A 20,680-nucleotide genomic window follows, 5' to 3' on the forward strand; every position below is an offset into this window, starting at 1 on the left:
AGGTTATATCATAACCTTGTTCATTGAATGAGTGGTAAAGGCCATGTGACTAGCTCCCAATCCTCGCATTCATCTGACCTTTAATAGTCACTTTTTTTCAGTCAGTAGGTGCATAGGCCAAAGTTTGATATAAAAATCAGAACAGACACAGGATCTTGTCTAAGTGCTATATCCTTCCACTTGTTCACTGCTACCACCCTGCCTGTGGGGAATCTTTAGGTAGGACTATGGTATGCCAATGTTGTACAGAGCACACACTTTAAAAAATCGTTAAAATATCACTTTTGTGACCAAAATTACTAATTTCCATACAGTTGCAATATATTTTTCATTAGTAAGTTGGGAATAATTTTTTCATTCACCAGAGCGATCAAAAACTTGAATTTTGGGCATATATTTGTGTACGCCCTCTATTGGTGGAAAGTAATATGGCAAGAAAATTTTCATTTTTTTATCTCTATTTTTAATTAAGAAAAAAATGATTTAAAGAATCAAATTTAAATAAGAGTCAAGTTGTATGAATAATAGGTGTACTGGAAGCCGTCAGTGTAAAAAAAATCAGGCATTTGCCCCAAACAAAAAGAGAAAATAAGCCAAACATTGCCACCCTTATTTTGCCACACATGGAGATATAAGTGAGAACAAGGTTCAAGGTTCAAGGTTTTTATTCATATCAAGCATACCACACTTTCAACAGTGTCAGGGCAAGTCCAAGAATTCGCGCGCGTTACGTATGGGACATTTCAGAGGCTTTAATGACCTGAAAAATAGTGTTAAATGACTTTGATTAGATTGAATACCCTCAAGATGGTAGACATCTAGGAGAAGAATAATCATGCAAAAAGTTGTGACATATGACCTTGATCTTGACCTTTTAGAGTGAAAAGATGCGCTGTTACGTATGGGACGCAGAGAAAAGACAATTTTTAATACATTTTTTTCAAGTTGAGAATTCTCTGAAAGTATTTCACTTGACAACTTGAAACTTAGTGTGATAGAAGTCTAAATACTATTATATATTCATGGCAAATTTCATGTCATAAGCCAAATCCCTCTAATTACAGACTCTAATTAAACAAATTAATGACATGTTACGTATGGGACAGTTACGTATGGGACATTTTGTCCCCATAGAGAACGTACACAATTTTCCCCATAATTCAAAAAATTGAAATAAATTAAAATATGGAAATAACAAAAGAGTTTCTTTCTTTTTAAATGTTCTACTGAGACATATTTGATATGACTGAAGGGGAAATTAACCATTTCAACCTTTTTATTCCTTGTTTTTCATGGTTTTATGAATTTCTTATGTATTTCTATTGTTTTTATTTTTTTATATTTTTCCATGTTCACATTTTTTTTGCTTTGATTGTATTCATTAATCAGTATTCATAACAAATCAGTGTTTAAAAACTAAAGAATAGGTAAATAACTACTTCTTAGAGCACTCTTGAAATTTGTTTTTCTCCATTCACTTTGTACACAAATCTCCCCATTGACATTGTGTGTAAATGTCCCATACGTAACATGTTGTCCCATACGTAACAATTTTTTAATTAACTTTTAATTAAAAAGTAAACTCCATTTTTGAAACTTTTTGTGGTATAACATTTTCATACTTAATAAATTAGAACTTCCCAGAGATGCAACAATACAAGTATTGTATTATGAGAAATAACTTAAAAAAACATCCTCAAAATGTTACGTATGGGACATTCCATCCTTGGACAAGACCTAATTTGCATAATTAATTAGATGACACCACTTTTTTCTGCCAAAAGTAATAACATGTTAGGGGGTCCATGTCCCACCTATGACTAAATCTCAGAAGTTTTGTTTTCATTTTCTATGAGTTTTTATAATTGTCCCATACGTAACGCCCATTTTACTGATTATGCAAATTAGGTGCCCCAAATTAGCATAAATATGCATATTATCAAAAAAATTTTAATGAAATTTTAAAATTCAACATTTGGGCTTTCTTACCCCACCAAAGATAACTTCTTAAATTAAAGATGAAATTTTGCCTTCCAGGGTGACCTTTTCTTGGACTTGCCCGTCAACAATAATATTATACAAAACAAACAATTATCATACAATACAAATTATTATAGGTAAGCATAAATAAATGTCGTGAAATATGAAAAGTATACTTAATATATTACAAAAAAAAAATACTCAAATGCATTCTTATGCAATGCAAGGTTATATCCACTCATGGTTTCAAATCGTCTCGTGTGTGAAGGATTCATATGCACCTGGTGCACGCGAATCTTTCACACCATTTTTACTAAAATAACTATGACTTTACATCATAGCTATGAATTATAATTTTTCTATAACACTTACCAAACCATATGGATCGTTTGTTGAATTCTCTTTGTTGTTTGTTTTAATAAAATAAGAGCATTTTTCGTGATCTTCACGTAGATGCCTCTTGATCAGCGTTGATATCAACTTTTGCCTAAAGAGGGCGCGCGATATTATTCACCAAGCCGGTAGGCACTTAAGAACCAAGTTTGAAAGGATACTCGTAAAATTATGTCACTCTCGCCGATGAATATTCATTAGATCGTGGTCGTGCGTGTTCAATACACACCGAGTGCATGCATACAGCTGCAGAGAGTTTGTATTGAACACGCACGACCAGGATCTAATGAATATTCATCGCGAGAGTGACATAATTTTACGAGTGTCCTTTCAAACTTGGTTCTTAAGTGCCTACCGTACCTTTGTTTACGGTGTTGCAAGCTAGCTGCATTCTAGGCGATCAGCATTATTTTCTTGCTCGTTCAATCCACTTTCATCATCATCTTGTCAAAAGATGGCGTACTTTACCAATAAGTATATACATGAGATGCAACCTGTTGATTTTTGGTACAATTTCCTATTACGCGCTGACGACTTGAATTGAGAATGTTCGATACGAAAAATTGCTTTTCGATTGTTGTTTGCGTACTTTCCACCGCAGTATTAAGGACGGATCGAACGGAGTATCCTGGTTGAGACTTGGAGGTAAGCGATAAAAACAGTTTTATAAATAATTTCCAATTCATTTTTTTTTTAAAAACTAAAACTATTAAAAAGAAATCATTAGTGGAGAAATACTGAAACGTTTGGCGTTTTTTATTCCCTCACATTCGTGTGATGAATGAAAACGTCAAAGTCCACTATGAAACCACATGCGTTGTGCGAGGTTAGTATTACTAACCTCGCATGTTGTGTGAGTGGGTTATATCATAACCTTGTTCATTGAATGAGTGTATCCTTCTAGGTATGATTCCTTCTCCTTCTTTTCTTTTCATCCTCCCCCATAATAACTACATGTATTTCCTTTTTTATATGCCTCTTTAGACAGTTCTCATTTCCCTATTTCTGTTTTTTTTCTCATTCACAAAGACTCGCTCAGCCTCAGATCTTGTTCTAACTTCTATCCTTCATTTCATCTTATTTTTTGTGATTTCATTACACTCTTCTGTCTGATCTCATAACCTTGTTCATTGAATGAGTGTCCTTGTCTTAACTCTTTTGATCCTTTCATCAGGCTCTATTCTTCTGTTTTTACTCCTTTTTTTATTTATTTGATCTTCCTCTCTCTCACTCACTCAGACGAGACTCAGTCTCAGCCCATTGCTTTTTATTTTCACCAATTCACCTGTGAATTATGTCTTTCTCCTTTTCTTTCATCATGCTGCTCTTTCCAATCTTTTTTTTTCCTTAGCACATCAACATTGACAATAACATTTTCATTTTCTTCTTTCTCACACGTTTGAGGCTGAACTGCTGAAATGAACAAACAAAAGTGACATGAATACCAATATATGGGACTGCACTTACTGCATGCAAATGAAATAGGGCCTAGAATTTGTCATGTAGGACTTAAAGTAAGTATCTTACCTTTATAAGTTGCTGATTTCGAATTGCATTTTGTTCGATGGTCATCTTGCCTCGTGTCCCATTCAGTTTCACGCGTCAAAAATGAAGGGAAAATTCCCCTGAAATTAGGAAAACCAACGACAACAAATTTGCATTCCTACACATGTAAAGGCGAAATTTCTGAAATACCATGTCTGGTATGAAACACACCCCCTTTTCAAGAGAAGAAATAAGAAGTGATATTTACCCTATAATACATTTGGTGTCATTCTCAAAGGAAATAAAACTCGTCGAAATTGATTTTCATACATTTTAAAGTGTCAATTGCTCATGGTTTACCATGATATTGTTAAAAATATGTATATATTTCTTCCTAATTTTAAGCCCATTTTGGGAGCTACCACAAATAAGAACAGCGGGCATTATTACCAATAGTCTTCGATAAAGTGAATAAAGTTTAGATTTAGGATTTATTTTCAGAGTTTTTGATGAATATTTAAGAAATTTTCTGCATTCATTTTCAAATTAAATTCAATATTTCGATCCCACGATTGATAATTCCAAATGATCTTACAAATTTTAGTCATGATGTCAGTTTCCAAAAGCAAATGCTGTTGTGATAGGCTAGTCGAAACAAGATGTCAGCGCCCTGTGCAAATTTGTAAATTTCAATCGTTGTCTGGACCTGTCTAAGATCTGTGAAAATGGCTTTTTTTCTTGATTCCTTTGTCATGTTCAGTACTCAGGTAATCATACTGTTATTTCGTATCCATGTAATATGAGTAAGTGCCAGTAAGTAAGTTAGAATTGTGAAATATATTGCGTGTGACGTGGTCGGTGACGGTATCCGACAATTGCCGCGGCCGCTCGATCATGCGATCGGGCGCGGGCCCCATCCTGCCTCGGCCCGCGCCCCTGCGATAGTGTGTCGTGGCGTCCACGACACACAACTCTCTTGCCTTGGCTTGAATTATATATGTGCGCAGCGGCTAGACAGGAATAACCGTCGTTTCTGAGGATTTATTTAACAATTTCTGACATTTTACTATCAATCATCCCCATTCACCGACGCCGCTGTAGTGTGATGTAGTGTTATGTTAGTGTGACTGACTGAGCTCGCGACGGCGACGCATAGATGATGGTTGATACATTCCCGGGGGGGGGCGGCACTCGACCAAAAAAGTAGTAGGGGTGTGCCGCGGGCGAGACAAAAAACGGGGGCATTGGTGCGGGCTTACTGTAAAAAGGAGGGTCCTCGGAACGGTCTTCGGAACTACAATTTTGTGAAAAAGGGAGGTCCTTGGAACGGATCGCCAGCGTGTGAGTACGTGCGTATGCACCCCTATGGCTATGGAACGGTATGCGTGCATGATGCAGCTACATGTAGCGCGGCCTCTGCCTGGTGCGCTCGCCCAGAGACGATGGTCGGACAGCGCTCGGCGGCCGCTTTTCACCAAAATTGAAGCAGATCAATGCGACCAGAACGGTGTATCGAAAAATATGCGAAGCTTTGGAGCGGATTTCTTTCTTCTTTTTACACTCTAAGGATTTATCAACTACAAGATATCAATTTAAAATTTATAATCAATGAATAAATGTTAAAAAAAATTAATCAAAAGGTATGAAAATTGTACTTTACCGATGTTTACTTGCGACTTGGACACCAGAATCACTCCCAAAATAGCAGCCAAAATTACAAACGAACAGAGAGTGCATCAACAATTTACGAATGTGATATCGATATTGCTTTTGATATTAATTATTATGCGATCTGCTCCACATGCGAGCTAAACCGCTACGATCACAGGTAGCAGACGACATTCGATATACCGAGACATTAAAAGGTTAATAATGATAATGACGTCATTCAAGATGGCAACTTGCAAGAAAAAACTTCAGCTCAGGTGAAAATGTCTTAGATGAAAGATTTCTTGATCATCCAGAGGATTTTTATCAATAACTCCGGTCCAAGGTACTTATATTTTCCTGATAATGGAAACCATGAAACTGTATATTTCGCTTAAAAAAACAGGTTTTAATCGCGACCTATAAAACTTTAGTTCACTGATATGTTGGCTGTACGTACGGGCCTCCAAGCTCTTCAGTCTGATGTATTGGTGAGTGGAGCCAACGTAGTTCAGCGGAACAACCAAAATACAGAGACTGAAGCTTTTGGTCTACGCAGCGGCATGCAATGAAGCCTTGCTTGAGTGGCCCAAAATCATGTAGGAAATTGGCTAACATTAGAACTTCAGTTCTGACATTTGATTCATCAGTAGAGGCGCACGGCCAATATTATTGGAGACTGTCTTTTGACATGTTGTTTGAGAGAGATTATCTCCAATATTCAGAGACTTTTAACTTTGAGTTTTGGAAAGAATATTGGTATCCAATTTATGAATATAACTATGAGACAGTCTCCAGTTTGGGAGACCAATTTCCTTTGTTTACATTTGCTGCAAAAAGGATTAGCTTGGCAGCAAATAAAAATATGATAATCAGATTCCTCATGAAAAAAAATATGTTTTTGTTGGTGATGTTTCTTTTGATCTTTTGCAAAGCAAGTCTCCAATAAATGGGGGATTGTCTCCCATAGTGGAGAGAGTCTCCCATATTGGCTATGCACCTCTACTGTTTATACAATATCAATTTCATTTTTTAAACAAATATTCTTTAGTTTAAAAAAACCCAGCAAAAATATATTAAGAGAAGACGGGAAAAAACTTACTGATGTTCGCGTGACCATCTTGTTGAAGTTGTTCTCTTCGTTAGTAGCTAAGCTACGAGAGAGAGCGCAGCAGAAATCTGTCGCCCTCTATATGCATCTCGTTGCTTAGCCTTAGCTACTAAAATACAAAGAGAACAAGATTGCCAAGTAAACATAAGCAAGTTTCCACTCCTATAGATCTATATCTCACTAACAAAACATGAATTATTTATTTCGAATTGATTTATATGACATGCTGATAATTTTCTTGTTTTTTTTATAATGCAGATATTGTTTTTCTTGGGAGGTTGGATTTTCTTCATGAGAAAGCTGTTTAAAAACTATGAGGTAAGGGAATCTCTACAAGTTTATTTTCAATTGGTCTAATTACCAACCCAAGACACATTTAGAGGGCTGTCTCCCTCTATATGCATCTCATAGCTTAAAGGAAACCTAAACCCAAGAAGAGAAGCAATCTTGTTGGAAAGAGTAAAATGAAAGGAACAATTTAGTAAAGTTTCATCAAAATCGGTTATGAAATAAGCAAGTTATGGGAGTTTGAAAAGTCGTCTTGTACTTTCCATGGAGATCCTCAAATTGGCAAACGTGCTTCAAAATGGCTGATTTTGTGGACAACTCTCCATTTGTTTTGTACACAAATTTTCAGATTTTCCTCATTATCTTTCAAAATGCATCTTGCCTCCTTCTGAGCACAACATATGTCATGGGAAAATATAATCCACACCACATATGTCAAGGTCAGGAGAAGATAATGTGAAATATGTAAAATAAAGGGGAAAATCTGAAAATTTGTGTACAAAACAAATGGAGAGTTGTCCACAAAATCAGCCATTTTGAAGCACGTTTGCCAATTTGAGGATCTTCATGGAAAGTACTAACAAGACTTTTTAAACATCCATAACTTGCTTATTTCATAACCGATTTTGATGAAACTTTTTTTAAATTGTCCCTCTCATTTTACTCTTTCAAATAAGATTGCTTCTCTGCTTGGGTTTTGGCTTCCTTTAACCCAGAGACCTCCAGTCGCAAAGCAGGCCGGAGCCCAGGACTAGTCCGTGTAATATTAGGCAGACATGGGTACTCTCCATAATGGGGTAGAATGGGGTCGTAATAGCACTCCAAATAAAAGGGGAAAAAATAAATTATGCACCTACCTCGAGTATATGGATGAAGGTCTATCGTGACACAGAATCCTGACATCGAGGCACAAACTGGACACTCAAAAAAAGGAAAAGTTAGACCTCTTGCGTTCGTTCTCGATATCTATCGATCGGCCATTTTGTTTTCAATTTTGAAAGAAGGAGAACAAATGAGACAGAACTTTTCCTTTTTTTGAGGGTCCAGTTTGTGCCTCGATGTCAGCTGCCATTTCTCTTGATGATTCAGTCTAACTTGACAGGTAAACTAAAGCACTGACCAATCAGCTGCAGTATAATTTATGAAGCCAAATCTATTTATTTGCTCTGTATAAAGCCAACATCACACTCCTTGACATCAAGTATGGAATAATAATTAAAGGACAAGTCCACCCCAGCAAAAACTTGATTTGAATAAAAAGAGAAAATTTCAACAAGCACAACACTGAAAATTTCATCAAAATCGGATGTAAAATAAGAAAGTTATGGCATTTTAAAGTTTCGCTTATTTTCAACAAAATAGTTATATGAACGAGCCAGTTACATCCAAATGAGAGAGTTGATGACATCACTCACTCACAATTTCTTTTGTATTTTATTACATGAAATACAAAATATTTTGATTTTTTCGTCATTGTCATGTAAAATGAAGTTTCATTCCTCCCTAAACACGTGGAATTCCATTATTTTAACATTTTGTGCTGCAGGCAAGGAAGTCCTAATATTGTCAAATTCGTAAAAATTGAAATATTGGATAATTCAAAAAATAAAAAACAAAAGAAATAGTGAGTGAGTGAGTGACATCATCGACTCTCTCATTTGGATGTAACTGACTCGTTCATATAACTATTTTGTTGAAAATAAGCGAAACTTTGAAATGTCATAACTTTCTTATTTTACATCCGATGTTGATGACATTTTCAGCATTGTGTTTGTCTGATTTTTCTCTATTGATTTAAATCAACATTTTTCTGAGGTGGACTTGACCTTTCAGGATTCTCTCACAGATCTTTTGGTTTTTACTTCAGCATTATCATTACAGTGTCTCCTTGCTTATTAACTCTAATTATTCCAACTCAGACCTACATTTTTTTTAATTCTTACATGTACTTGCAAGGTGCATCATGGGAGTGTTCAGTTGACCTTTTCTGTGACCTTTGCCCTTTCATGTACATTATTTGAACTCATCATCTTTGAGATTCTTGGCGTGCTGCACTCAGAGTGAGTATATTGTTTTTGGTACACTCCTTTGGCAGAACCACTAGGGCTTATCTACTGTAAGGCTTATTTCTAATTTTTTTCTGCGAGTAACTTTTTCAACTGACCATCTTGAATTGTTTAAACTTTAGCAAATAACCCGTTCAGGGGAAAAAAATATACAGGGGCTGGGGACAATATACATGTAGCCACCGAAATCCGCACACAGCCGGGAAAACTATAAAAAAATTGAGCCCTGGGGCCAATTGCACGAAAGGGTCTTTCCAAGGACCGTCTTTCGTGTCGCCCATCTATTATGATACGCTATAAGCGGGCTGTTTCTGAAATTTATGATAAATAATCAGATTTGTTAGCTTGCTTTTAAATCAAATTTTATACAATTTCATGATATATCATATCATTTTATAAAGAAATATTTTGTTTATTTTAATGGACGAATGAAATATGTTTGCAGATGATGTATTTAAAATGCGTTTCTCATGACGCATCATAAAAGATGGGCGATACGAAAGACGGTCCTTGCAAAGACCCTTTCGTGCAATCGGCCCCAGGGGAAATCTCCATTCGTTGTAATATCAAAGCTTATCCAATGTTGAAGATTTAGGCAGTAAGAAGTAAGATGTGAAAAGTAGCCCCAAAAAATTTCAAATTAATTTTTTGGCCTGAACTACTTCATCTAATTTTATTTTGTTAATCCCATGGACATTTGGTGTAATGTACTTTTTATGCTCACTGACGGATGCTAATTAGCCCAAAGAGATTTTACACCAAGGAATGGATGATTAACCCACACGGTCATGACACATATTAATAATAATAATAAATTGGTACCTATATAGCGCATAATCAATTGAAATTGCTCTATGCGCTTTGTACCAATTGCTTTCCAATATTACAGTCACACTAAACAAAAATAAATATGTTTTCAAATTTCTTTTAAAAGATTCAACAGAAGTAAATGATCGAAGGTGAATTGGTACACTATTCCATAATTTCGGACCGCAAAAGTAAAAACTAGCTTCCCCCCTTTGAAACAACTCTAGGAATGTGTAAAATTGTAGTGTCTTCACTAGAACGCTGTCTATAATGTGGCCGGTGGGGGGATCTATGTAAACTATAGAGGTATTCGGGTGCCATTTTATGCATACACTTAAAAACTAACGGTGTAACTTTTTAAGATATTCTTTTGTCGACAGGTAAGCAGTGCAATGCTTTAACAAAAGAGTTAGACCAAGGGTCAGATAGACCAATTGAAACTTGGCCTGAAAGGAGTAGGTTTGAGTGAGTGAGGATAGCCCATCTATGTAATAATAATAACAATAATATAGGATATTTATATTGCACACATATCCACCTTGTTAGGTGCTCAAGGCTACCCGGCTAAGCTAGGTGCGTTCATAGCGCACACAGCTTCTTAAGGAATTACTTCCTATCGGTACCCATTTACCTCACCTGGGTTGAGTGCAGCACATTGTGGATCAGTTTCTTGCTGAAGGAAATTACGCCATGGCTGGGATTTGAACCCACGACCCTCTGTTTCAAAGTCCGAAGACTAATCCACTGGGGCCACAACGCTCCCTGTAAGTTGCACATAGTTGACCAACCAGCTTCAGATCAAGTTTGCATTTTATATTCTTTCAAGAAAACTTGTTGATCAAAAGCCTCAATACGATCCGTATCCTTCTGTGTAACATGTAGGTACTTGATGTATAGATAAATGTTATAGGCTAAATGGAAATGTAATGATATTAAGTGCCCAGTCACATCGTTCCATGCAATCCTCATGGGTGAGTTGAGGGCAATCACCCAAAACTCACTCACAGACAAGTTTTTCTGTGGGCAAATCAGACTTGTGTGTGCTGACTGTGCTCCTTGTGGCCCAGTGGATTAGTCTTCTGACTTTGAAACAGAGGGTCGTGGGTTCGAATCCCAGCCATGGCGTAATTTCCTTCAGCAAGAAATTTATCCACATTGTGCTGCACTCGACCCAGGTGAGGTGAATGGGTACCCGGTAGGATTTATTCCTTGAACGCTTTAGCGCCTATTGATATGGCGGCTTAGCTACAGCCAGGGTAATAATATGATACCAAGTATCAAAGCGCAGTTGAATATGTGCACATAGTAACTGCGCTATATAAATGGACATATTATTATTTTACAAAGTGCGTTAGAGATACAGTATGTGCGAGGTACTTTCAATGCAGGGGACCTGCAAGTATCAAAAATAGTAGGCCGCTAGTCGCACGCCTTGCTTGCATGAAATGAATGTGACAGGGCTGTATTAGGGGAGAGAACATCAAAAAGGAACTATTCAGAATGCTAACATGATTGGTTTAATCAAACTCTCTCCAATACTTTCTTTTCAATTACTTACAGTTCAAGGTTCTTCCACTGGCGAATAGACTTGTACGCCATCCTTTTCATCCTCATCGTTGTCCTTCCTTTCTATATAGCATACTTCCTTGTCAGCAATGTTCCTTTTGGTAGGTACATTCATTTTTGTTTTCCTTTTTTGATAAAAGTGTTTTTATATTGGGTTTAAGTACGTGTGGGATGAATACCCTATTTACCATTCAATTCACCTGAGTAAATGATCAAATGGCTCGCACAATCAAGATTCCTTGATTGTAGGAATATATCGCAAAACAAGGTTGACCTACTTACATGACTTACCAGTAGACGCACATAATAAGTGAGCTGACTCAGTTGAGTGTACATCTACAGCGCCCATGACATGCACATTAACACAGCTGAATGATGCATTGTTGCCGGTGCGATGGTCATTGTTGTTATAATGCTTACAATTCATTAAATTTGAGCATTTTTTATTTGAACAAAGATTGTTGTGGTATGTTCGAAGGCATAATATACATGAGAGAGCTAAGATCGCTTTGTACCTTCTTACTTTCAAAATATCAGAAAATGATCAACAATGCTTCGCTCACTTTTTTTCTTTCGCAGTTGTTCAGCGTCACATGACCATAATCTTGACGGCAGGGGCTTGGCTTATCTTCATCTATTTCTTTTGGAAGCTTGGAGATCCTTTTCCTATTCTCAGTCCAAAACATGGTAGGTTATTAACTCTCTCGGTACCAAGAGGTTTCCTGGTTCAAAATCCTATCAAAACCTGAACTGTGCTTACTTTTCAAAATCCAACAGCTTTTTACAGTAGCTCACTGAATGATATGTTGTCACAAAGGTATACTAAATTAATTACCCTTTCAAATGATACAAAATATTCCTACTTTGTAAAATATGATGAAAATAATCAAGAATTATTGAACTTAGCTTTCCAATGCTTCTGCTGGAAGTTTAGCCCAAAAATGGTTGAAATAAGAAAATATGTGACATTCTTGTAAGATTAACATGGTAGATAATACAGAGCTACCAAGTAGTACTGGTTTTCAGTATTTAGTACTGAAAAACAAGAAGAATACTGATGGTTTCATGCAAAATACTGATTTCTGAAGTTTCCGTTTTATGTGTTGTCTTATGGTATTTCATTTAAAATACTGATGTCATCATCAAAATACTTATTTTCAGCTTTGAAAATACTGAAATGTTCTTTTTCAGGTTGGCAGCTCTGATAATACTTTAGAATAGTTCTCATCATTGTCCAATACCAAAGCTTTTTAGATGGGATTTAAACTTTCCTACATTTCTCTAGCATCTATTAAAAGAGGTCAAATGTTTTCAGTTGGATTTCAACACCATTCGGTTAAATATCACACATGCTAGAACGAGATTTATGACTAGCAGACGTTTTCTCTCTTTCCCTGGCCTGACAGTTGCTTGATGATTATTGGGCTTGGCCAAAGAATTTCTTGCTGGTACACCATATACTTTGCTTACCCTTAAAGATGTCTCTGTTACACATATTTCCAAGGCTTTTTCGCAAAGTCTAGGATTAGCAAATAATAATCCACTCCCCCATGACACTCACCTAACTTTAACATTTACTCTGTAAATTACTTGTTTACTTTGTAGGTATTCTGTCTATTGAACAAGTCATAAGCCGAGTTGGAGTGATCGGGGTGACCCTAGCGGCTATACTATCTGGATTTGGAGCCGTCAACTGTCCCTATACTTATATGGCTTACTTTACCAGGTAGGTTGGATGATGATCCTGGTGACGATGATAGTGGTTAATGATGATGATGATGATCGATGATGATGATCGATGATGATGATGAAGATGATGATGATGATGATGATGATGATGATGATGATGATGATGATGATGATGATGATGATGATGATGATGATGATGATGATGATGATGATGATGATGATGAGGATGATGATGATGATGATGATGTTGATCGTTGTGATAATGATGATTGACATGGTGATTATAATAACAATGATAATGAGTAGGAAAGGGATATTGAAAGTGATGATCAGTGTGTTGGTAATAATGGAGAAAACATAATGTCTTCTGTAAGGTACTTGTAGGTAATTGCTTTAATCGCACATCAAGCATGAAGGAGTGTTGCAAGAAATTGGAGTTGCACTCAAACTCAGATCAACTATAAATTTCTGTTTAATCACAGAGATTACCCTAGATTTTAAAGCTCGATTTGCAATCGAAGTTCTTGCAGCGGCCCGTAAGACTGCACGTTGCTACTTTCACAGTTTCTTATCTGGAAGATAAAGATGTGACTAACATGTATTTTCTTTCAATCTTCCCATCTTCCAGGCCTGTAACTGAAGCAGATGTTCACACTCATGAAAGGAAGTTCATGCAAGTTATGGATATGATTCTAACAAAGAAAAAAAGGTGAATAGGGTTTTAAAATAAAAGGGGTGCTCTTCTTCACCCTGGTGTTAAATGGGTACCTGGTAGGATTCAAAAGCCTAGACGTATAGTATGCCTAGCAATTGTCTTGGAACTCTTGTGGAAATTCTCCTCAGGAGGTGGAGAAAGTGCATACAAATATACCGGGAGATTTAGGGTTAAGCATTATATAGAGTGGAATAAGTCCATGAAGCAGATAAGTAACAGTTTAATTCAAATGCAGAAAGAAAAGAGGGAAGTTAGGAGTTTTTTAAAGATTTAGGAAGCAGGAGCAAAATATGAGAGAGGAGTGGAAATTACCCCTGAATGAGCATTTATTTTTCAATAATTTCAACCATGTTCTCTTTGTTTTCTTGCATGATGTTAGATTAGCAATGGCTGAGAGAGACCAACTACAGAGGGCGTCGACAGCTCCGAGACCTAGTGGGATCTGGGGCATGCTCAAGAGTGTCACTAATACTTCCAACAATGCCAGTATCCTTTAAGCTTTTTATAGATGTCATAAAGAAAAAAATCTTGTCATTGATAAGGAAAGATTCATAAAGTGGATGGGCAATGCCAAAGATTGGTGGATAAGATATCAAAAAAGTGCCTTGTAATGTACGTTGAACGTTTGCCCATGAGAATCGAAAAGTTAAAGTATGGGGTTTGTAACAAACAGGTTTATTTCCAATTATGTGTTATGCCAATTTGTCCAGTTGCCAACTCATCTACTATCATTTGGTCTACCATCAGTACGTCCACTCACCAAATGGTCTACTCTCATTTAGTCTAATGCCATTATATCTAATAACCAGTTGGTCCAATAGCCATTTAGTCCATATTCCATTTGGTCTAATTGGACTAAGTGTTAGATTGTGCAAAATGAAGGAAAATTAAATGGATATTAGACCAACTGGTTATGAGACGAAATGGTCGTAGACGAAATGGTGATTAGACGAAGTGATGATTAGACCAAATGGTTGTTAGATGAAATGTTGATGGACGAAATGGCATTAGATGAGTGGATGAGTTGGCAGTAGAGGAATTGGCAATTTACCAACAAAAGTCTTGGATTAACAACCTGGGAGGGGGGAGGGGGAAGCACCTTAAACGATGGTTCAAGGGCAGACCTCTTGGACTCTCTAAACCTGGATGTTGTGCATATGTCCCAGATTTGTGCTCTCTAAACAAGGATTTCATTGATGTTGCCATTTTTTTTTTCACTCTCTATGCGTTCCACACCAGAGTACCTGCCAAAAGCACAGTCCACGCAGGTTCAGAATGTTCATGCGAGCACTCAGGCTTTATAATACTCTTAATGAACATTTTCATGTGTGCACAGAGGTCTCACTCTCATTCAATATCTGGACTTGGGAGAGGCAACTGGGGCAACTGCTGGAAAGAAAAGTGTACATACAGTGTACATGCGCTTTGTTTTGATTTTGTCTCATGTATGGTACAGATTGTATTGGGTATTCGAATCTGTAGATTGGCTTGCCCGCTGGCAATAGGTGCAGATTGCATTCTCTATTCGTTTTCTAGGCCATCGTGATTTTAGATACTTTTTTTGGCAATTTAGACCCTCTATTCGCAGTTCTCATGTTCACCGTCTACCTGTGAAAAACACCCCTATTTCCGCGTTTTGGGGTATTTTGTTGTTGCGGATGTTGTCCACTCTTCAGTGGCAGTGACCCTGCCTCGCCCCCCCCCCCCCCCCGGAGGTTAACAAACAGCTATGACAATTGAAATTACACAAATGGTAAATACTCTAACTGCTTAGTACACTAACTGTTTGTAGAATGCAACCATTGGGATGTGGCCTAAAGGAAAGTAGATGAAGCAGTTGTTGACCAGTCAACAATCTACTGATAAAATAACTTGTTTTCCTTGACGTGGTATGATCAGATGTTAGTCAGCTTCAGCAGGAAATCAAAGGTTATGAAGAGTTGTCACGGCAACTGTACATCGAGCTTGTTGACCTCAACAGTACCATGGTGAGTTTTCAACTTTTAAGATTTATCCCAGCAAATTGTGATGTCATAAAGCACTTGCAGATAAAGACATGTGTGCAAGGGATGCACACCCCTTCTCTACACTGTGTCCCACAAAAAAGAAAACCTGTCTGTCGAGAAAGATAAGTCACTAATTAAACATGTTTCGATCATAAAACTAACAAGTAAGGATTGAATCTCTTCTTGGATTCGAGACCAAATTCTTACTGACTTGTTCACACATTGTCGAGTAAAATAATTTATAAGGCATGCAAGAAACGGTTTGGGCTGACTCTTACTTGTGAAGCTGCACCCACTCTCATTTAGCAAATAGCGAAAGAAGTTCAACAAAGAAAACAAAAGGTATGCTAATGAGCCATCACTTTCCCAAGTAAGAATGAATCTCTACCTATTTTTGTATGCAACTTGTTTTGTTTTTTTTTTACATTTTTGAATTATTCTTGCTCATCTATGTGTAAACTACATGTATTCATATTGGATTTGGTAATAAAATGAAGCAGAAAAGTTTAATTTTATGGTGTTGTAAAGAAAAGACCATAAAATGTTTGGCTAAGTTGAAAATAACTGCAAATCTTGATTTTCTTTTTTGTGGGACACAATGTATATTTAGAATGCCATAAAGCAGATAGATTCACCTAAATACACTTACATGTATGGTAGGAGATGATAACATGCTTGGTTATTTATCATTATAGGACAAGTCCACCCCAAGAAAAAGTTGATTTTAATAAAAAGAGAAATATCTAACAAGCACAACGCTGACAATTTCATCAAAATCAGATGTAAAATAAGAAAGTTATGACATTTTTAAGTTTCGCTTAATTAAAAAAAAAGTTGCATGCACATCCAAGACGGAATCACTCACTATTTCTTTTGTATTTTGATATATGAAATATGAAATATTCTAATTTTCTCCACATTGTCCAGGGAAATAAAGTTTTATTCCTCCTAAACATGTGGCATTACCATTATTATAACATAATATGGTTCAGTTAAGTTGGTCATTAATGTCAAATTGGTAAAAAATGAAATATTGTATAATTCAAACAATAAGAAACAAAAGAAAAAAGTGAGTGATAGCCATCATCGACGCTCTCATTTGCATGTCACTGAGTTGTGCATATAACTATTATGTGAAAAATAAGCGAAACTTTAAAATTTCATATATTTCTTATTTTATATCCGATTTTGATCAAATTTTCAGCATTATATTCATTTGATTTTTCTCTATTTATCAAAACCAACATTTATCTGGTTTGGACTTGACCTTTAATGTTATCAATATTTTTGGAATATTTCTTACAGGAAAGGATTGAATACACGAAGACACTGAAGGGTCAATTCTTCAATCTCTCAGGGTATTTCTTCTCCCTCTATTGTCTCTGGAAGATCACCATCTGTACCATCAACATCATCTTCGACAGGGTCGGCAAGACGGATCCCATCTCAAAGTTCTTTGAAATATGCATCAATTGGTTGGGATTTGACTTTGATGTAAGTGGATCCAGGAAGAGCCCTTCTTCGAAAGAACTGTGCCTCATCGAAACTAAAACAAAATAACATGAACGGGGGGCCCGTTTCATAAAGGACTTGCAACTGTGGTAACTTTGCCATTATGCCAACTACCATGGAGACCTTGATTCTGATTGGCTGCTGAGCCCTGTAACCATGGTAGTTGCCACTATGACTAAGTTACCAAAGTTGCAAGTCCTTTATGAAACGGGTGCCAGAAGTATTAAATGCATGGTCCTGATCTCTTGAGACTCAGGTTCTGGCCCGATCTCAAAAAATTATTGCATATTTTTCTGTTTGGGGTACCTGAACCATAAAGTAATTTACGTTTGTTCAAGTAAGTTAGAAAGCTGGGCCTTTTTTTTTTGATGCGTCACATAGTTTTTTTTTATGGAAGAATGTGCAGAAAATGGCCTGATTTTGCTATGTAAATATTCCAATGCAAAGAAAAACTTTTAATAAATTTGGAGAAATTGATATTTCATTAAGTTCAATTCCTTTGAATTTATTTTAATTTCCTATATTGTTTGTGATTTCATTGACAACCGACATCTTTTTCTTGTTTTCAATGACAAAAACTTTCTATATGATGCCATGGGTTAAAATATGTGTGTGATATTGATGTTATTAGCTGAATAGAAATGTTGTTATACTGCTGAATACTGAATTTGGTAATTTCCATAGGCCTTTTACAGAGATCCTCCATAGGCAAACAGGTTATAGTAAAGTAGAGACAAAACAATGAAATGAATTTGTGCTCGTGTAAATTTATAAGAAAGATTGATGAATAGACAGACAGACATACAGAAAGATAAATATGATATGTAAGTAAAAACAAAAGTTGAAAATGAATATGAATGATGAATTACAGTTATTGAAGGTAAGAACAACATTATGATGTTCCAATACTGATTCCATTGTTGCTTCTTTCCTCTTCTTCCTTTTTATCGTGAAGGTGAAGTTCTGGTCACAACAGATCTCATTCATTGTTGTTGGAATCATCATTGTCACTCAAATAAGAGGCTTACTTATAAAACTTACAAAGGTAATATATTCTTACTTTTATCATCATGGCTATATATGTTTGTCAAGGATATCCTTAAGGAGCAATTAATGAATATTGATTGGTGCATTGAATATTAGAGGAGGATGACTTCTTCCTTTTCGCTTCTGCCTCCTGCTCTTTTTCCTCCACCTTTCTTCCTCCTCCTGTACGCGTGTGTTCTTGCTCCTGCTCTTATATTCAATGGCCCAATAGCTTATACTTCCTGGTGGATGTTTCATAAAGCTTCTCGTAAGTTAAGAGCGACTTTAAGAACGACTGATGATCCTTTCTTAAGGCAAATGGTATATTCATTAGCGATGGTTTAGCGTGTAAGAAAGGATCACCAGTCGTTCTTAATGTCGCTCTTTAACTTACGAACAGCTTTATGGAACGGCCCCCTGGAAGATTAAGATGAGAATAAAGATTAACAGGAACAAAAAAAAGGATGAAAGAATGAGGGAAGATGGAGAAAAAGAATAAATACAATTGGAAAGGGTGAACAAGAGAAGAAGAAAACAAGGAAGAATAGGATAAGAGGGAGAGAAGGGGAAAAGCAATAGATGGAGAAAGAGAGATAATTATTTTCTTATATGCTTTGTCATATGTATTAATTATTCATTATTGTATTTCTTTTTCTTCAGTTTTTCTACACAATGGCTAGTAGCAAATCTTCCAACATCATTGTCCTCGGGCTTGCACAGATTATGGTGAGAACGATTAACTTGTGTCTTTACTTAAAATTGAATGCCACACCCTTCCCCTCAAGTTCATGCTTTTGAAGAAAAGAATGGACAAAATCTCACAAGCGTAACGCTGAAACTTTCATTAAAATCAGATGTGGAAATCAAAATGTTATGGAAATTTGCTAATTTTGCTTTAGTTTCATAACACAGGCAGTACATGTATGCTGATGAATTTTGTTTGAAGTAATGATTGATTCAAAATGCATACATCATTCAGTCAGAGGGGCGTGGATTCAAATCCCAACCCCAAAATTTACCCACATAGTGCAGCACTCGACCCGGGTTAGGTGAGTGGGTACCCGGTAGGATTTATTCCTTGAACGCTTTGCCGCCTATACTACAGCGGTTCAGCTACAGCCGGGTTAATGATATGATGCCAAGTGTCAAGCACAGTAGAGTGTATGCGATTATCATACCTGTGCTATATAACCGAGCTGCCAAGTAGTACTGATTTGTACTGAAAATAGAGAAGAATACTGATGGTTTCATGCAAAATACCGATTTCTTAAGTTTCAGTTTATGTGTTGTCCTATGGTATTCCTGTGAAAATACTAATTTCCTCACCAAAAAACTGATTTTCAGCCTTGAAAATACTGAAATGTTCTTGTTCAGGTTGGCAGCTCTGTATACAATATGATAGTATTATTATTATTAACTTCTTTTTTTATATATATCCTTTTTCCTTTTCAGGGTATGTACTTTGTATCATCAGTTCTGTTGATGCGTATGAACGTGCCACCCCAGTACCGAATGATCATCACAGAAGTCCTCGGTGACCTCCAATTCAACTTCTACCATCGCTGGTTCGACAACATGTTCTTGATTAGCGCCCTCTCTAGTATTGCCTTCCTCTACCTCGCTCACAAACAAGCGCCGGAGAAGAGCGTCGGAGGAACATGACGATAAACAATGATGCCCTCACGATAGGAGTGATCTAGATGATGTGGACCTCTTCCTGGCCTAGCCTGTTTTGCCAAAGCGGTTGTTTGGGTTTAACTACTTGTAGGACCTTGTTTTTTATAAAGTTGGGACTTACATGTTAAATATTCATTTGGTCTACACCCTACATCTACATTCATTTGGCCTAATCCTCCTACATGGTCTATTGTTTGTTTACCACCAGTTTGTCTACTAAACATTTGGTCTGATTGCCATTCGGCCTATTAATGTTTTTGTCCAATTTCTGCAGAGCTTCCAAGTCTCACGCATTATGCGTGAGTCTCAAGCATTTTGGACTCTTGTTCATCCCCTCAAATCTCTGTCTCACGCAACTATCACAGCCTATCCCCATATACATTGTACACAATGTCTGTGATCTCACTCAGATTCACAGAAAATCTCACGCATAGCTGGTCTTTGAACTTGGCATCTCTGTTTCTGTCCAGGTCTATAGGATAAGATGAACCAATGTGTCAAAGTGCAAAATGATTAGTAGTCTAAGTGGCAGATAGACCGAGTGGTGGTTTGACCAAGAAGTAATTAGACCAAATAGTAGACTGAGGGGGATTACCCATGATGCTGTTAGACTGAGAATTGGTGGACCAACTGCTAGTAGACCAAGTGGGTTTAGTCATGATGGTGTTAGATGATCTGATAATTAGACCATCTGCTAGTAGACCAAGTGGGT

General features: G+C 36.7%; 2 protein-coding genes across 2 annotated transcripts in view; one reads left to right on the plus strand and one right to left on the minus strand.

Annotated features, from left to right (window-relative positions):
- The window catches only part of LOC121419808 (ubiquitin carboxyl-terminal hydrolase 25-like), a 53,178-nt gene extending 48,907 nt beyond the window's left edge, over positions 1-4,271 (minus strand). Inside the window, exon 1 of the mRNA XM_041614271.1 lies at positions 3,901-4,271. Coding sequence (XP_041470205.1) covers positions 3,901-3,945 — 45 coding nt within the window. The 5' untranslated portion in view covers positions 3,946-4,271. The remainder of the gene's footprint in view (positions 1-3,900) is intronic.
- A 145-nt stretch (positions 4,272-4,416) lies between these two features.
- Positions 4,417-20,280, plus strand: LOC121419809 (Golgi pH regulator-like). Its single transcript, XM_041614272.1, has 13 exons — positions 4,417-4,625; positions 6,875-6,934; positions 8,861-8,964; positions 11,338-11,444; positions 11,923-12,030; positions 12,949-13,069; positions 13,661-13,741; positions 14,127-14,233; positions 15,647-15,735; positions 17,059-17,247; positions 18,221-18,310; positions 18,952-19,017; positions 19,744-20,280. The coding sequence occupies exons 1-13, from the start codon at positions 4,584-4,586 to the stop codon at positions 19,951-19,953; spliced, it is 1,374 nt and encodes a 457-aa protein (XP_041470206.1). The 5' UTR covers positions 4,417-4,583; the 3' UTR covers positions 19,954-20,280.
- The last annotated feature ends 400 nt before the right edge of the window (positions 20,281-20,680 follow it).

The sequence above is a fragment of the Lytechinus variegatus genome, chromosome 8 (genome assembly GCF_018143015.1).
Source record: "Lytechinus variegatus isolate NC3 chromosome 8, Lvar_3.0, whole genome shotgun sequence".
NCBI lineage: Eukaryota > Metazoa > Echinodermata > Echinoidea > Temnopleuroida > Toxopneustidae > Lytechinus > Lytechinus variegatus.